Genomic DNA, 18,811 nt, shown 5'->3' on the forward strand with positions numbered 1-18,811 from the left:
TACAAGACACAAGACCAAATGCACAAATAAGACAGAAAATATTAATAAAATAAAATATGAAAAAATTCAATATATATTTCGTTTTGGATCAAGGTAGCTAGTAGCTAGCTGACAGCAAGGTGTTTGCTAGAGATTACATGCAGGAGTTTATCGGTATTTGTAGTCTTGCATGATGTTTACTTTGATGCTAATTAGCATGTTCGAATCTGAGAGTAAATCGAGACTAATATATTGATAAATGTCACCTTCTCCGAGAGAGATTTACACGGTTATCAAAACGTCACACAAGGGTAAGCCTACACGAAACACAGACCTTCTTTGAGTTGTTTGAAAAATCCTCTAAAATAGAATAGAATAAAATAAGAAGAGTATTGTAAGAAAATAATGGGTATCAGAATAAAAATGTCAATAGCAACAATAACAAAAAGTTCATTTGAGTATGAGTATGATTTGACCGCTTATGACAACATCACTGTGGTACGCTATTGTAGGAAGCTCACAGGTCTGCTGTTCAAAGTCTGTTGATGTTTTCACGTCATTATAAAGGGAGGAGGTCAGAGACCTGGCCAGGATAACAACCTCTCCCTCAACGTGACCAAGACAAAGGAGATGATTGTGGACTACAAGAAAAAAAAAAAGAGGACTGAGCACGCCCCCATTCTCATCGACGGGGCTGTAGTGGAACAGGTTGAGAGCTTCAAGTTCCTTGGTGTCCACATCACCAACGAACTATCATGGTCCAAACACACCAAGACAGTCGTGAAGAGGGCACGACAAAGCCTATTCCCCCTCAGGAGACTGAAAAGATTTGGCATGGGTCCTCAGATCCTCAAAAAATTCTACAGCTGCACCATCGAGAGCAACCTGACTGGTTGCATCACCGCCTGGTATGGCAACTGCTTGGCCTCTGACCGCAAGGCACTACAGAGGGTAGTGCGTACAGCCCAGTACATCACTGGGGCCAAGCTTCCTGCCATCCAGGACCTCTATACCAGGCGGTGTCAGAGGAAGGCCCTCAAAATTGTCAAAGACTCCAGCCACCCTAGTCATAGACTGTTCTCTCTCGGTAAGCAGTACCAGAGTGCCAAGTCTAGGTCCAAAAGACTTCTCAACAGCTTCTACCCCCAAGCCATAAGACTCCTGAACAGCTAATCATGGCTACCCGGACTATGTGCACTGACCCCCCACCCCCACCCCATCTTTTTACGCTGCTGCTACTCTGTTAATTATTTATGCATAGTCACTTTAACTCTACCCACATGTACATATTACTTCAACTACATCAACCAGCCCCCGCACATTGACTCTGCACCGGTACCCCCCGTGTATATATAGCCTCCCTACTGTTATTTTATTTTACTTCTGCTCTTTTTTTTTTCTCAACACTTTTTTGTTGTTGTTTTATTTTACTTTTTTATTAAAAATAAATGCACTGTTGGTTAAGGGCTGTAAGTAAGCATTTCACTGTAATGTCTGCACCTGTTGTATTCGGCGCATGTGGCCAATAACATTTGATTTGATTTTGATTTGATTTGAATATCTGGTCGTTTGTTTTGGAATGTCTCCCAGGGTGATGACAGAATGTTCTAACTGATGATACATACCTTTTTTTCTTCATTAAAAAAAAATAAAGTCCATCTGTCTTCTCATCAATTTTCACCTAATGCTTCTCATTCATGATATTGTTTGAATACTTTGGGAAGTAATGATATACATTTGAATCCTGATGAGTGCATTTCTATAAGTGCAAACTCTGTTTTAAGTGCAGGACAGTGTTTTTCCAGTCCCAATTCAAAAACATTATTTATAATTGCTCTTGATAACTGCATTCTCTGGTTTAGTGCATGCTGTCACATCAGTCCCAAGCTGTTGCAGTTGTCAGGAGTATGTGTTGTCTTTCAATTCAGAGGAAGGCCCTAAAAATGGTCAAAGACTCCAGCCACCCTAGTCATAGACTGTTCTCTCTGCTACCGCACGGCAAGCGGTACCGGAGTGCCAAATCTAGGTCCAAAAGGCTTCTTAACAGCTTCTACCCCCAAGCCATAAGACTACTGAATAGCTAATCAAATGGCTACCCGGACTATTTGCATTGGTTTTGTACATAAAAAATATTGATACATTTCAAATACACTTTCAAGAAAACATCTCCTTGCAGTTGTCCAATATTATTTCTCATCAGTTCTGACCTAATGGTGCTCATTCATGATTATTTATGTACTGCTGTATAGAGTAATGATATCCAGTCGACTCCTGATGATAAATTGATTCTCCTAGATCATCCTATACTTATGAACACTACTGTCTGTCCACATGTAATGATCGTTTCCCTTTACTACTGGTCTGTGGGCTGCCTTGCACGGTAGTAAACCCCCATCCAGCTGGCGGCGCTGTTGTGCGTTTCCGTGTATGCCACCCACCAGAGCCAAGGTGTTTTCAAAAAGTCTTTGACTAAAACACGGAAGTAGGATTGGAAACGAATTTACATTTTGCATTCCTTGTGTGGAGTATAGAAAGACATACTGACTGAACTGAATTGGCTACACAAAGCTAATTTGACTGAGAATGTCTAAACTACAATTGTTGCGTGTGTTTTTGAATGAGCGTTTAACGGCTGCTGCTGTGGAGATTTTCGGCGCAGTTGAGAAAACGGTAGTGGAGTACCAGGAGGAGAATGATCGGCTACGGAGAATGCTGCGGATCACACCGGAGATACAACTATGTAAAATAGGTAAGAGTCAGTTACGGTCGGTGCCATTTAAGATGAGGGAGAACGATTATTTGATTTATGCGCATTGGCTTATTTCTATTTATGCATATTGGATGACTGTCATTCATATTCAATTTTCCCAGTTCAATGTAACATCGATAGGTTCAGGCTACTACATAATAATAAAATGTCACCTATACCCATCATGAGGTTGCTACAACCTAGCCTATGAATGAATGAAAGTTGACAAAATAGGTACACACAGGTCGAGAGGAAAAAAAATGGTGGTGACACATTAAATACTGCCTTGCACACTCTTGCCTGCATCTAGCTGATCTAGGGTGTAATCATTTAGTCCAACAGTTGCAATCATTAGTCCAACAGTTGCAAACAAGAGTCTCTATTGCACAAATTCAGGTATGTTTATCCTCGTTTCGTTCCGTTTGCTTCCATTTAAGAAACGTTTTTCAACAGTATCGGCAGAATGAATACACAACCCTGATCACACGTAAACACAGTTTACTTTCATAGCCACATACAAACAGCTCGTTGTATTCCTTCTCGCATCTACGTGCTCTCCTCCTCTCTCCTCCTCTCAACTTTTTCCTTTGCTTGTGGACTTCAATGCATGACACATCAGCTGTCTGTGACCAGGTGAATAAAACCTTTCCAAGCCAAACCTTCATATCATAACCACTAAACACAGCCTACATCGTTGTCACCATATTATCACGTCATAGTCAACTTAGCTAATTGAACTAACACGTTAGTAAACCTGCTACACTCATGAAATACAGTGTACAGTCAGTAAGCAGTTTAGCAGTTACACCGACGGGCTCCGGTGGCAATAAATTAGTGTTGGATAGTCATAGCCAGCTAGCTAACATAACATCCCTCTGTTTGAGCCGGGTGTTTGAGTAGGCTAAACTAGCTTGGAGCATTAGCAAGCTAAGTAACTAAAAGTGAAAGTGGGAAAAAAATGACGAAATATAGCTAGCTCTCTCTCTCTTCCTTAATTTTTGAAGAAATTAATTTGTTCAAAACTGTTCAACTACTGTCTTTCTCTCTCTTTGAGTCAACTACTCACCACATTTTATGCATTGCAGTCCTAGCCATCTGTAGCTTATGCTTTCAGTACTAGATTCATTCTCTGATCCTTTGATTGGGTGGACAAAATTTAAATTCATGCCGCAAGAGCTCTGATAGGTTGGAGGACGTCCTCCGGAAGTTGTCATAATTACTGTGTAAGTCTATGAAATGGGGTGAGAACCATGAGCCTCCTAGGTTTTGTATCGAAGTCAATGTACCCAGAGGAGGACAGAATCTAGCTGTCCTCCGGCTACACCATGGACCTACCCTACAGAGTGCTGTTGAGGCTACTGTAGACCTTCATTACAAAACAGTGTGGTTTAATCAATTATTCGGTGACGTGAATATATTTAGTATAGTTTTATCTAAAAATTATAACTTTTTAAATGTTTCACTATTTTTATTTTTATGAAATTCACTGAGGAGGATGGTCCTCCCCTTCCTCCTCTGAGGAGCGTCTACAGGTACGTATGTAGATCTACTGGTAGTTAGCTATAATTCTACTATTAGTAAACTGGTTAGGCAAATAGAGATCACCATTTCAACCATTTTTAAGACATTGTTTTTAATGTAGCTAGCCGACTAATTGCTCTCTCCATTTATTTATCTTTATATATATATATAAGCCTTAAGCTGTGTAGCCTACAAGATGAAATGAACCAATGAACCAATAAACAATTCATATGTATGATTAAATTGGGGTCTGTGTCATGTGTTTTGAAATGGCTAGCTGAGAGAACACAACTCCACCATATATACATCTCAATGGAGTTGAGTTGTGATTAGTGTCAGCGGAGTGTACCTCCGATTACATCCAGTCACTTACTGTATCAGTCGATGCTTGTAAAAATGTCCATTCTTCAATGCCTACCTTGTACCTATGCTTGACCTGAGTAACTGCGTTATTTTCTTTGGGTGCTGTAATCCGTAGTTCAAACGTGAATAAATGTCTATAACTATAATAATAAAACCTGTAAAAGGGCCATTATGCGGTTTAAAAAACCTTGCCATGTATAATTTCAAAGAAGAAACATTTTTATATATAGTCCCACCAAAATGTCTGGATTCCATAGATTTTCTCTCTCATTATACAATTGTTTACGTGCAATAAAACAGTCAATATTTGATGGATTTTAAACATTTAAAAAATGGTGTCTTACTCCATCATGCAGCTGTTACATTTATTAAAACTGTATTTTTGACCTTTTACTTCATCAATTTTGACGACCGTTGCTACTGTATAGGTAACCTCTGCTCCTCCTCTCCTTCCCTCCAGACTCCCTGCAGCGCTCTCTCTCTGTCTCTGAAGAGGAGGTTTCCCCTGAGCAGCAGCACTGTGACCAGGAGTGGAGCCCCAGTCTGGGGCAGGAGGACCCAGAGCCCACACAGATTAAAGAGGAGCAGGAGGAACTCAGGGCCAGTCAGGAGGAAGAGCAGCTTCAAGGGCTCTTTGATACGAAATACTCCATATTCACTCCTTCCTGTTTGAAAGGTGAATGTGATCAGGAGGACCCACTTCAGTCCTTGACTCTTCCCCAAACCCAGACTGTGGAGAACAGAGAGAGTGACTCTAAACCAGTGGATCTGAAACCTTTTGGCACTGGGACCCACCTAAAGGGTCTCTACATTCCCTGTGACCCTCCAGATGCTTCCAGCCACAGCTCAGCCGTAAGTAGCGACCCAGTAGGACTTGACAGTCCACCATTGGATCCCAGCCCACCATTCGGGGAACACTCTTCCAAACCCAGCACCACGTCTAGAAAAACTCACCACTGCCATGACTGTGGTGAAACGTTTGCTCTGAAAGCTGACCTGCAGAGGCATGTGACTCTCCCCAAGAAGAGACCCAGTGAATGCAGCTTCTGCAAAATACGCTACAACTCTACTTGTAAACTGAACGCCCATGTCCAAGTCTGTCACAATGGGAAACACTGCAGCTGCCCCTTTTGTGGCAAGACCTTCAAACAAAAAGGACATCTGTCCACTCACATGAGGATCCACACAGGAGAGAAACCATTTACCTGTGGTTACTGTGGGAAGAGCTTTATTCAGAAGGGGGACCTAAGGAGGCATATACTGACTCACACAGGAAAGAAACCATTTAGCTGTGGTTACTGTGGTAAAGGCTTCATTCGCAAGGAGCACTTAACTGCACATATACGGACTCACACAGGAGAGTAATCACATGGTTACTCAGTCTGGGGTAAAATATTCATTCAGAAGGTGAAAAACATCCACAAAGTAACAAAAAAGAATGAAAACGCAGAAGAGAAAGAAAATGAGGATCTGCCAGCAGATGAATAATAATAATATGCCATTTAGCAGATGCTTTTATCCAAAGCGACTTACAGTCATGCGTGCATACATTTTTACGTATGGGTGGTCCCGGGGATCGAACCCACTACCCTGGCGTTACAAGCGCCGTGCTCTACCAATTGAGCTACAGAGGACCACAAATAAAATGGCAGGATGTGGACAACCCTTCAGAAAACTCCGGATCATTCATACTGTGGTTGTCAGATAAATATGGGATGGATTTACTTTTGTAAAATGTTCTATGTAAATAAAGTTTGACGTTAATTCAAACATTTTTTATAATGAACAAACAGTAGTGCATTTATTATGGGAATCTCACAGATCTGCTGTTCAAAGTCTTGATATGTTCACGTCATTAGAAAAACAGGAATATCTGGTTATGTGCTTTGAAATTTGCGCAACATTTGAAAACAGGTTTTGAAACCTACTGAAGGGAGGAGGGTCTTAGCTTTCTGTAGGTATTACATTTATTTCCCAACTCTAATTATTGACGGTTTTAGCACTGTTTGAACCGGAGTAGTCGTAGTATGTAGTTTATTCATTTTTTACTAGTACTCTGAGATAGACCCATAGCCTTGTCCACGGAGCACGGGATGCACCAGTAGCTCTATATAGAGGCAACATCATTGGGTAGTATGCTGCAATGTTTTTAAAGACATTATATTTACTGTTAGATTAATTAATTGCACTGATAACTAGCAGTACATGGGTTTTGAGTTTCCACTTGGTGATTAGCCTCAAGTGGTTGAGCCTATGTAATATGTGTACACAAAAATATGTAAGCCAATGAATCTCTATTGAACTAAATAAATATGCAATTCTGGAGCCCTATTTTGACAATAGCCTAATTGAACCCAACATTCATTCCGAACACTGGTTTATGTTACAAAATAAAAATATCTTTACCTTCCATTCCTGCTTGGACATGTTAGATGAAACAACATATTTCTTGAATCCTACCATCTCAATAACTCTGTTAATAACTTTATAACATACTTTTTTCTATTGCCTACCATTCTACGACAGCTAGCTCGGAACTGCAGAAAATTGATTTTAAAGAACTGATTCTAGCACTGAAAGATTCCAAAAAGCGTCCAATTATTTCAGGTCCAGTACCGTCACTATGCCGTGGCTCTGAAAGATTCTGCAGGCTACTGGCATTACACACCTGGCTAAAAGACCACTGTAGCTCTGTTGGCATAACTTTTTTATAGACAATTTTGACACCTTTTGGAAACCGAAGATGCTCTACAGGAATGACGGAGTCCATACAAATATTGGCTCCTGGACTCTGTATGAGCTTTCAAGGCTGCGTTGAGACAACGACTTATCAGTGACCCAAGCCCTGCTCAGATAATCCCTACCATTGTGTCGCTGAGCTGTCGTAGTGCTGCTTCAAATGTACACTGTCCCAGGGGCGTTGTCAGTCATAAGGTAAGTAACCTAATTTATGCCCCTCTAACTCCCTTAAATGTCTCTGTCGATCCTACAGCTGTTGTATGCAGTAATCATTGCACCTATGAACCAGAGTTATACTGTTAGCGCTGATGTGGTTTGCCCGAATAGGAAGTCCACTGTGTCCAGCTCACCTGCACTATCAGCTCAAACATAAATAACATCAGCATGTCTACCTCTGATATGCTTCCCAGTAAAGCAATAAAAACAATAAAGAATCCCAGAAAAGTGTTAAAAATAGCCCACGTTAACATGTGTAGACTAGGAAACAAGGTTCATGAAATCGATAACTTGCTAGTGACAGATAACATTCATGTACTGACTATCTCTGAAACTCACTTCGATAATAACTTTGATGATACAGTGAGAGCAATGCATGGTTTCAACATCTTCAGAAGAGACAGGAATGCCAATTGTGGAGGTGTTGCTGTTTATGTTCAGAGTCATATTCCTGTAATGCTTAGCTGTTGAAGTAATATGGCTACAGGTTCACCTGCCCCACCTAAAGCCAATTTATGTGGGAAGCTGCTATAGACCACCAAGTGCTAACAGTCAGTATCTGGATAATAAGTGTGAAAGGGCTTGATAATGTATGTGATCTCAACAGACAGGTATATTTTCTGGGTGACCTAAATATTGACAGATTTATGAAATGTATTATTCCAGTTACAAATAAGCATGCACCCATTAAGAAAATGACTGTTAAAACTATTAAATCCCCATGGATTGATGATGAATTTTAAATGTTTATGGTTGAGAGGGATGAAGCAAAAGGAATGGCAAATAAGTCTGGCTGCACAGCCGATTGGCAAACGTACTGTAAATTGAGAAAGCATGTGCCTAAACTGAACAAAAAGAAGAAGAAACTTTACTATGAAACAAATATAAATTATATAAAGAATGATATTAAAAAGCTTTGGAGCACCTTAAATGATTTGTTTTGCAAAAATGCAAACTCAGCTTTTTCATTCATTGAATCAGATGGCTAATTCATCACAAAACCCACTGATATTGCCAACTACTTTAATGATTTTTTCATTGGCAAGATTAGCAAACTTAGGCATGACATGCCAACAACAACATTCTGAACCTACACATCCATGCATAACTGACCAAATTATGAAAGACAAGCATTGTAATTTAGAATTTTGTAAAGTGAGTGCGGAGGAGGTAAAACAATTATTGTTGTCTATCAACAATGACAAGCCACCTGGATTTGACAACTTGGATGGATGATAGCGTACGATATTGCCACTCCTATTTGCCATCTCTTCAATCTAAGCCCACTGGAAAGTGTGTTCCCTCAGGCCTGAAGGGAAGCAAAAATTATTCCACTACCCAAGAATAGCACGTACCCTTTACAGGCTCAAACAGCCTACCAATCGGCCTGTTACCAACCCTGAGTAAACTTTAGGAAGAAAATGTGTTCAACCAGATACAATGCTATTTAACAGTAAGCAAATTAACAACAGATTTTCAGCAGACTTACAGTGCCTTCGGAAAGTATTCAGACCCCATGACCTTTTTCACATTTTGTTAGGTTACAGCCTTATTCAAAAATTTATAACATAGTTTTTTCCCCTCATCAATCTACACACAATACCCATAATGACAAAGCAAAAACAGGTTTTTAGAAATGTTTCCTAATTTATTAAAAATAAAAATTACAGCCTCGAGTCTTCTTGGGTATGAAACTACAAGCTTGGCACACCTGTATTTGGGGAGTTTCTTCCATTCTTCTCTGCAGATCCTCTCAAGCTCTGTAAGGTTGGATAGGGAGCGTTGCTGCACAGCTATTTTCAGGTCTCTCCAGAGATGTTCGATCGGGTTCAAGTCCGGGCTCTGACTGGGCCACTCAAGGACATTCAGAGACCCGAAGCCACTCCTGCGTTGTCTTGGCTGTGTGCTTAGGGTCGTTGTCCTGTTGGAAGGTGAACCTTAGCCCCAGTCTGAGGTCCTGAACGCTCTGGAGCAGGTTTTCATCAAGGATCTCTCTGCACTTTGCTCCGTTCATCTTTGCCTCTATCCAGACTAGTCTCCCAGTCCCTGCCGCTGAAAAACATCCCCACAGCATGATGCTGCCACCACCATGCTTCACCGTATAGATGGTGCCAGGTTTCCTCCAGACGTGATGCTTGGCATTCAGGCCAAAGAGTTCAATCTTGGTTTCATCGGACCAGAGAATCTTGTTTCTCATGGTCTGAGAGTCCTTTAGGTGCCTTTTGGCAAACTCCAAGCGGGATGTCATGTGCCTTTTACTGAGTAGTGGCTTCCTTCTGGCCACTTTACCATAAAGGCCTGATTGGTGTAGTGCTGCAGAGATGGTTTTCCTTCTGGAAGTTTATCCCATCTCCACAGAAGAACTCTAGAGCTCTGTCAGTGACCACTGGGTTCTTGGTCACCTCCCTGATCAAGGCCCTTCTCCCCCGATTGCTCAGTTTGGCCGGGCGGCCAGCTCTAGGAAGAGTCTTGGTGGTTCCAAACTTCTTCCATTTAAGAATGATGGAGGCCACTGTGTTTTTGGGGACCTTCAATGCTGCAGACATTTTTTGGTACCCTTCCCCAGATCTGTACCTCGACACAATCCTGTCTCGGAGCTCTACGGACAATTCCTTCGAACTCATGGCTTGGTTTTTGCTCTGACATGCACTGTCAACTGTGGGACCTTATATAGACAGGTGTGTGCCTTTCCAAATCATGTCCAATCAATTGAATTTACCACAGGTGGACTCCAATCAAGTTGTAGAAACATCTCAAGGATGATCAATGGAAACAGAATGCACCTGAGCTCAATTTCAAATCTCATAGCAAATGGTCTGAATACTTATGTAAATAAGGTATTTTTAATGTAATGTTTTTCTTAGCAAAAATTTAGAAGAACCTGTTTTCGCTTTGTCATTATGAGGTATTGTGAGTAGATTGCTGAGGAAATGTTTTTATTTAATCCACTTTAGAATAAGGCTGTAACGTAGCAAACTGTGGAAGTAGTCAAGGAGTCTGAATAGTTTCCGAAGGCACTGTATAAGGAAGGGCATTCAACATGTACAGCACTTTCACAAATGACTGATGATTGGCTGAGAGAAATTCATAATAAATAGATTGTGTGAGCTGTTTTGTTAGACTTCAGTGTAGCTTTTGACATTATCGATTATAATCTGCTGCTGGAAAAACGTATGTGTTATGGTTTTACATCCCCTGCTATATTGTGGATCGAGAGTTACCTAACAGAACACAGAGGGTGTTCTTTAATGGAAGCCTCTCCAACATAATCCAGGTAGAGTCAAGAATTCCCCAGGGCAGCTGTCTAGGCCCCTTACTTTTTTCAATCTTTACTAATGACCTGCCACTGGTTCTGAGTAAAGCCTGTGTGTCTATGTATGCTGATGACTCAACACTATACATGTCAGCTACCACAGCAATTGAAATCACTGCAACATTTAATGAGTTAGTCCTAAATATTTCAAAAACTAAAAGCATTTTTGGGACAAATTATTGACTAAACCCTAAACCTCAACTAAATCTTGTAATGAATAATGTGGAAATTGAGCAAGTTGAGGAGACTAAACTGCATGGAGTAACCTTGGATTGTAAACTGTCATGGTCAAAACATATTGATGCAACAGTAGCCCATAGGAGAAGCCTTTTTGGTTCCAGGTAGACTCCTTTTTGGTTCCAGGTAGACTCCTTTTTGGTTCCATGTAGACTCCTTTTTGGTTCCAGGTAGAACCATTTTGGGCTCCATGTAGAACCCTCTGTAGAAAGGGTTCTACATACAACCAAAAAAGGGTTCTACCTGCAACCAAAAAGGGGTTCTTCAAAGGATTCTCCTATGGGGACAGCCGAAGAACCCTTTAAGGTTCTAGATAGCACCTTTTTGCTAAGAGTGTATCGGTGGCATCGGCGAGAGTAACAAGAAGGATATACACTACCGTTCAAAAGTTTGGGGTCACTTAGATGAAATTAGTTTGAATAGGAAAATAGCAAAATGCATAGGAAATGTAGTCATTGACAAGGTTAGAAATAATGAAATAATGCCTTTAGCATTCTAGTTGTCAATTTGTTGAGGTAATCTGAAGAGATTTCACCCCATGCTTCCTGAAGCACCTCCAGTTGGATTGGCTTGATGGGCACTTCTTACGTACCATACGGTCAAGCTGCTCCCACAACAGCTCAATAGGGTTGAGATACAGTGACTGTGCTGGCCACTCCATTATAGACAGAATACCAGCTGACTGCTTCTTCCCTAAATAGTTATTGCATAGTTTGGAGCTGTGCTTTCGGTCATTGTCCTGTTGTAGGAGGTAATTTGCTCCAATCAAGCGCCGTCTACAGGGAATGGCATGGCATTGCAATGAGTCACATATTTAGGGCAGCAGAGCATTTTGAACCCACAACCCTACCCCTCCCCACAGATAGACGTAGGAGCCAGATGTTTCACTAGATGTATACATCTGAAACATCCCTTTAGAACTTCCACTCAGTAGCGGACTGACCATTTACATTTTAGTCATTTAGCAGACGCTCGTATCCAGAGTGACTTACAGGAGCAATTAGGGTTAAGTGCCTTGCTCAAGGGCACATCGACAGATTTTTCACCTAGTCAGCTCGGGGATTAGAACCAGTGACCTTTCGGTTACTGGCACAACGCTCTTAACCACTAAGCTACCTGCCGCCCCAGAAGAGGCAATTGCCTCAGGCCTCATATTATGAACACCAGAATGGTGCCGGAGGAGATGGCTGCCGTTTTACGGGCGCCTAACCAATTGTGCCATTTTGTGTTTTTTCACGTTGTTTGTAACTTATTTTGTACATAATGTTTCTGCCACCGTCTGTTATGACCGAAAATAGCTTCTGGATATCAGAACAGCGATTACTCACCTCGAATTGGACGAATAATTTTTATTTAACGAGTCGCACGTGAAGGATTTACTCCAGATATCCGACCAGGCCCAAATCCCCATCATTCGCATGACGAGAAGAAGCCGATACAGGGGACGAAGGTCCGGGTGCCTTGTGAGAATTCGTTGGCGAGTGGGTAACCCGCCTCCACTACCAGGTTCAAGAATAGCTTTTATCTGACTGCTGTTTTTAGCACTTCAGCAGAGTGGGTAACCCGCCTCTACCATCCGTCCTATTGGCCAACGTGCAATCATTGGCCAACGGGACATTTAAAAACTGTAATATCTTATGTTTCACCGAGTCGTGGCTGAAAGACGACATGGATAATATACAGTTGGCTGGTTTTTCTGTGCATCGGCAAGACATATCAGCTGCCTCCGGTAAGACAAGGGGTGGCGGTCTGTGTCTATTTGTCAATAACAGCTGGTGCGCAAAGTCAAATATTAAGGAAGTCTCGAGGTTTTGCTCGCCTGAGGTAGAGTATCTCATGATAAGCTGTAGACCACGCTATTTACCAAGAGAGTTTTCATCTATATTTTCATAGCTGTCTATTTACCACCACAAACCGATGCTTGCACTAAGACCGCACTCAACAAGCTGTATAAAGCCATAAGCAAACAAGACAATTTTCATCCAGAAGCGGCACTCCTAGTGGCCGGGGACTTTAATACAAGGAAACTTAAATTGGTTTTACCTAATTTCTACCAGTATGTTACATGTGCAACAAGAGAGAAAAAAACCCTAGACCACCTTTACTCCACACACAGACGCATACAAAGCTCTCCCTCGCCCTCGATTTGACAAATCTGACCATAATTATATCCTCCTGATTCCTGCTTAGAACCAAAAACTAAAGCAGGAAGTACCAGTGACTCGCTCAATACAGAAGTGGTCAGATGACGCAGATGCTAAGCTACAAGACCGTTTTGCTAGCACAGACTGGAATATGTTCCGGGACTCATCCGATGGCATTGAGGAGTATACCACATCAGTCACCGGCTTCATCAATAAGTGCATCGATGACGTTGACCCCACAGTGACTGTACATACCCCAACCAGAAGCCATGGTTTACAGGCAACGTCCGCACTGAGCTAAAGGGTAGAGCTGCCGCTTTCTGGGCGCTTATAAAAAATCCTGTTATGCCCTCAGACGAACCATAAAACAGGCAAAGCATAAATACAGGACTAAGATTGATTCCTACTACACCGGCTCCGACACTCGTTGGATGTGGCAGGGCTTGCAAACTATTACGGACTACAGAGGGAAGCCCAGCCGCGAGCTGCCCAGTGACACAAGCCTACCAGATGAGCTATATGACTTCTATGCGCACTTCGAGGCAAGCAACACTGAAGCATGCATGAGAGCACCAGCTGTTCCGGATGACTGTGTGATCACGCTCGCCGTAGCCGGTGTGAGAAAGACCTTTTAAACAAGTCGACATTCACAAGACGGATTACTAGGATGTGTACACCGAGCATGCGCTGATCAACTGGCAAGTGTCTTCACTGACATTTTCAACCTGTCCATGGCTGAGTCTGTAATACCGACATGTTTCAAGCTGACCACCATAGTCCCTGTGCCCAAGAACACTAAGATAACCTGCCTAAATGACTACCGACCCGTAGCACTCACGTCTGTAGCCATGAAGTGCTTTGAAAGGCTGGTCATGGCTCACATCAATACCATCATCGCAGAAACCCTAGACCCACTCCAATTTGCATACCGCCCCAACAGATCCACAGATGACGCAATCTCTATTGCACTTAACACTGCCCTTTCCCACCTTGACAAAAGGAACACCTACGTAAGAATGCTGTTCATTGACTACAGCTCAGCGTTCAACACCATAGTGCCCTCAAAGCTCATCACTAAGCTAAGGACCCTGGGACTAAACATCTCCCTCTGCAACTGGATCCTGGACTTCCTGACGGGCCGCCCCCAGGTGGTAAGTGTAGGCAACAACACATCTGCCACGCTGTTCCTCTACACAGGGGCCCTTCAGGGGTGCGTGCTCAGTCCCCTCCTGTACTCCCTGTTCACCCATGACTGCGTGGCCAGGCACGACTCCAACACCATCATTAAGTTTGCTGACGACACAACGGTGGTAGGCCTGATCACTGACAACGATGAGACAGCCTATAGGGAGGAGGTCAGAGACCTGGAAGTGTGGTGCCAGGTCAACAACCTCTCCCTCAACGTGATCAAGACAAAGGAGATGATCGTGGACTACAGGAAAAGGAGGGCCGAGCCCCCATTCTCATCGACAGGGATGTAGTGGAGCAGGTTGAGAGCTTAAAGTTCCTTTGTGTCCACATCACCAACAAACTATCATGGTCCAAACAAACCAAGACAGTCGTGAAGAGGGCACGACAACGCCTATTCCCCCTCAGGACACTGAAAAGATTTGGCATGGGTCCTCAGTTCTGCAGCTGCACCATCGAGAGCATCCTGCATCACCAGTCAGAATGGCAACTGCTCGGCCTCCGACCGCAAGGCGCTACAGAGGGTAGTGCGTACGGCCCAGTACATCACTGGAGCCAAGCTTCCTGCCATCCAGGACCTCTATGCCAAGCGGTGTCAGAGGAAGGCCCTAAAAATGGTAAAATACTCCAGCCACCCTAGTCATAGACTGTTCTCTCTGCTACCGCACGGCAAGCGGTACCGGAGCGCCAAGTCTAGGTCCAAAAGGTTTCTTAACAGCTTCTACCCACCTTTTTTTACGCTGTTGCTACTCGCTGTTTATTATCTATTATTTATGCATAATCACTTTTCCACTACCTACATGTACATATTACCTCAATTACCTCGACTAACCTGTACCCCTGGACATTGACTCGATACCGGTAACTCGTTATTGTTATTTTATTGTTGCTCTTTTATTTGTTACTTTAGTTTATTTAGGAAATATCTATTTTTTTCTTAAAACTGCATTGTTGGTTAAGGGCTTGTAAGTAAGCATTTCACGGTAAGGTCTACACCTGCTGTATTCGGCGCATGTGACATAACATTTGATTCGATTTTTGATTTGATGAAGGGAGCCTCGTGAGCTGGGCAAAATTTAACAAAATAATAACAATAATTGTATTATTATTATTTCTCCGCTCGAGGCCCACCCAACCATGTCAGAGTTCCCGTGCATTGTTTCACGCTATATGATTGCTGCAGCAATAAGGCACTTTCAGAACGTGGCCAGAGAAATTGTTTAAAAAACGTTTTAATTTTAAACAGAAAAATTACCCAAGTTGATGCATTTCTTTAGTAAAAAGACAGGCGCTGCTGATAATACTGGCAACGTCGTCGAGGCAGAGGACATGTATGTGTCAAAGAACGTTCTAAGAATGTAATTTAAAAACATACATTCCGTTTTCAGCGTCAACAAAACTCTCTGTATCCTCTGTCTTGTTAAGTGTGTTCATGTGTTTTGGCCGCGCCTACTAATTGGCCACACCTGATCTTAACGAGTGCTTGTTTCCTTTGTAATTAGGTCTGTTTGAATAGACAAAAAAAAATGTTTTAATGTTGTGCATTGTTATTTATACGTCATGGGGAAGTGCGATGACGCGAAAGCGTAAGAATGGCGCTGTTAACATTTACATTATTTAGCAGACGCTCTTATCCAGAGCGACTTACAGTTAGTTGGTGCATACATTATTTTTTTTCATACCCCCTGTGGGAATCGAACCCACAACCCTGGCGTTGCAAACGCCATGCTCTACCAACTGAGCTACATCCCTGCCGGCCATTCCCTCCCCTACCCTGGACGACGCTGGGCCAATTGCGCGCCGCCCCATGGATGCGATGCAGTGCCTTAGACCACTGCGCCACTCGGGAGACAATTAAGATCAGAGATTCATCTCCTGAGTATACACCTTCGTTTGAGGTGTACATACCTACGTCTCCTGATTACAAACCAAGTAATCTTACTTATAGGACTTCATGAACTCTTGAGAACCTTGATAATCTCGAAAATGGAGGCAGTAGTGAGCGCTCTGAAGTTGAGCCAGTCCAGGATGTAGTAATGTGCCTACCTGTGGCGACAGGTGTGGTAGAGTCTTCCAACGTTTATGCTGAGAATACTACCAGAGATGATTTTGGACCGGTAGGAGTGAGATTTTTGGAAAGAGTGGATTCTTGATTTTTGGCCGACCCGTAATGTCCTGCTGGGCAAATGACAAACTGGGAATGGTTACATCTGTGAAAGTTGAATTGTTTAAAATGTAAACAAATTTGTGGACAAAATTTGAGAGAAATAAGCTTTTTGTGCATATGAAAAATGTCTTGGAATCTTTTATTTCAGCTCCTGAAACATGGGACCAACACTTTACATGTTGTGTTTATATTTTTGTACAGTATGTAAATTATTGTACGCTTACTTTGTACCTGTGATTGTCCTGATTGTTATAGAGCTGTCAGTGTTGGAATCATCAAAAAAAGACATATTGCAACACCCAAAGAAAAGAACACAGTTACACAGGACAAACATAGGGACAAGGTAGGCATTAAAGAACTGACATTTTTACAAGTATCGACTGATAGTGACTCAATGTAGTCGGAGGTACACTCCACCGGCACTCATCACAACTCAATTCCATTGAGATGTATATATGGTGGAGTTGAGTTTACTCAGCTGAGAACCCTATAGCTAGCTAAAGTATGTGCACTCAGGTATGCTGGCCCATGTCGACTCCGACGCTTCCCACAGTTGTGTCAAGTTGGCTGGATGTTGGACCATCCTTGATACACACAGGAAACTGTTGAGCATGAAAAACCTTGCAGCGTTGAAGTTCTTGACACAAACCGGTGCACCTGGCACCTACTACCATTCCCCATTCAAAGGCACTTAAATATTTTGTCTTGCCCATTTACCCTCTGAATGGCACACATACACAATCCATGTCTCAATTGTCTAAAGGCTTAAAAATCCTTCTTTAACCTGTCTCTTCCCCTTCATCTACACTGATTAAAAGTGGACTTAACAAGTGACATCAATAAGGGATCATAGCGCTCACCTGGATTATTTCACCTGGATTCACCTGGTCAGTCTATGTCATGGAAAAAGCAGGTGTTCATAATTTATTGTACACTCCATGTATAATTCACGTGTATGATTCCAGTGTTCTATTTAATTATGTGGTATATAGATAACCTCTGCTCCTCCTCTCCTTCCCTCCAGACTCCCTGCAGCTCTCTGTCTCTGAAGAGGAGGTTCCCCCTGAGCAGCAGCACTGTGAGCAGGAGTGGAGCCCCAGTCTGGGGCAGGAGGACCCAGAGCCCACACAGATTAAAGAGGAACAGGAGGAACTCAGGACCAGTCAGGAGGAAGAGCAGCTTCAAAGGCTGGAGACTGATATCATAGAGTTTAAATTCACTCCCTGTGTGAAAAGTGAATGTGATCAGGAGGACCCACTTCAGTCCTTGACTCTTCCCCAAACCCAGACTGTGGAGAACAGAGAGAGTGACTCTAAACCAGTGGATCTCAATCCTTTTGGCACTGTGACCCACCTAAAGGGTTTCTACATTCCCTGTGACCCTCCAGATAATCAGAACAATGCCTCCAGCCACAGCTCAGCCGTAAGCAGCGACACAGTAGGACTTGACAGCAGCCCACCATTGGATCCCAACCCACTGTTGGATTTGAACGCACAGATAGGGGAACCTGGACCTGCCCCTTCTGTAACAAAAAGGAAATCTGTCCATGCATATGAGGATTCACATCATTTAGCTGTGGTGACTGTGGGAAGAGCTTCAATCGCAAGGAGCACCTAACTAAACATATACTGACTCAGCAGCCCACTATTGGATCCCAGCCCACCATTGGACAAACACTGTTCCAAACCCAGCACCACGTCTCGAAAAACTCACCACTGCCGTGACTGTGGCAAAACGTTTCCTCTGAAAGCTGACCTGCAGAGGCAAGTGACTCTAGCCAGGAAGAGACCTAGCGAATGACGCTTCTGCAAAAGACGCTACAACTGTAAACTGAAGGCCCATGTCCAACTCTGTCACGGTGGATAAACCCTGTGCCTGCCTTCTTTGTGGCAAGACCTTCAAACACAATGTAAATCTGTCCAGGCACATGAGGATTCACACAGGAGAGAAACCATGCAGCTGTGGTGACTGTGAGAAAAGCTTCAGTCAGAAAGGGCACCTAATCAATCATGTACGGACTCACACAGGAGAGAAACCATTTAGCTGTGTTGAATGCGGGAAAAGCTTGAAAGCTTGAAAAGCCACAGTGGAGTGGATTTACAGTGGTTTAAATGGACACGTAAAATCTGTTTGTTTTTTCAATAGCCAGTGAATCTGACTTTTCGTCCATTATTTTAAGGATTAGCGTTACTCCC

The 18,811-nt window shown here is 42.8% G+C and overlaps 1 protein-coding gene across 1 annotated transcript; it reads left to right on the plus strand.

Moving 5' to 3' along the window:
- The first annotated feature begins 2,450 nt into the window (after nt 1-2,450).
- Nucleotides 2,451-6,392, plus strand: LOC311113087 (uncharacterized protein). Its single transcript, XM_084156220.1, has 2 exons — nt 2,451-2,728; nt 5,073-6,392. The coding sequence occupies exons 1-2, from the start codon at nt 2,563-2,565 to the stop codon at nt 5,975-5,977; spliced, it is 1,071 nt and encodes a 356-aa protein (XP_084012346.1). The 5' UTR covers nt 2,451-2,562; the 3' UTR covers nt 5,978-6,392.
- Nucleotides 6,393-18,811: the final 12,419 nt, after the last annotated feature.

Source organism: Coregonus lavaretus (genome assembly GCF_964263955.1).
Source record: "Coregonus lavaretus genome assembly, chromosome: 39".
In the NCBI taxonomy this organism is placed as follows: domain Eukaryota; kingdom Metazoa; phylum Chordata; class Actinopteri; order Salmoniformes; family Salmonidae; genus Coregonus; species Coregonus lavaretus.

Bases quoted from the DNA above. Each gene is read 5' to 3' on its own strand.
- LOC311113087 (XM_084156220.1), top strand. From the start codon at position 2,563: ATGTCTAAACTACAATTGTTGCGTGTGTTTTTGAATGAGCGTTTAACG. The intron at 2,729-5,072 runs GTAAGAGTCAGT...CCTTCCCTCCAG, and splicing joins GATACAACTATGTAAAATAG to ACTCCCTGCAGCGCTCTCTC.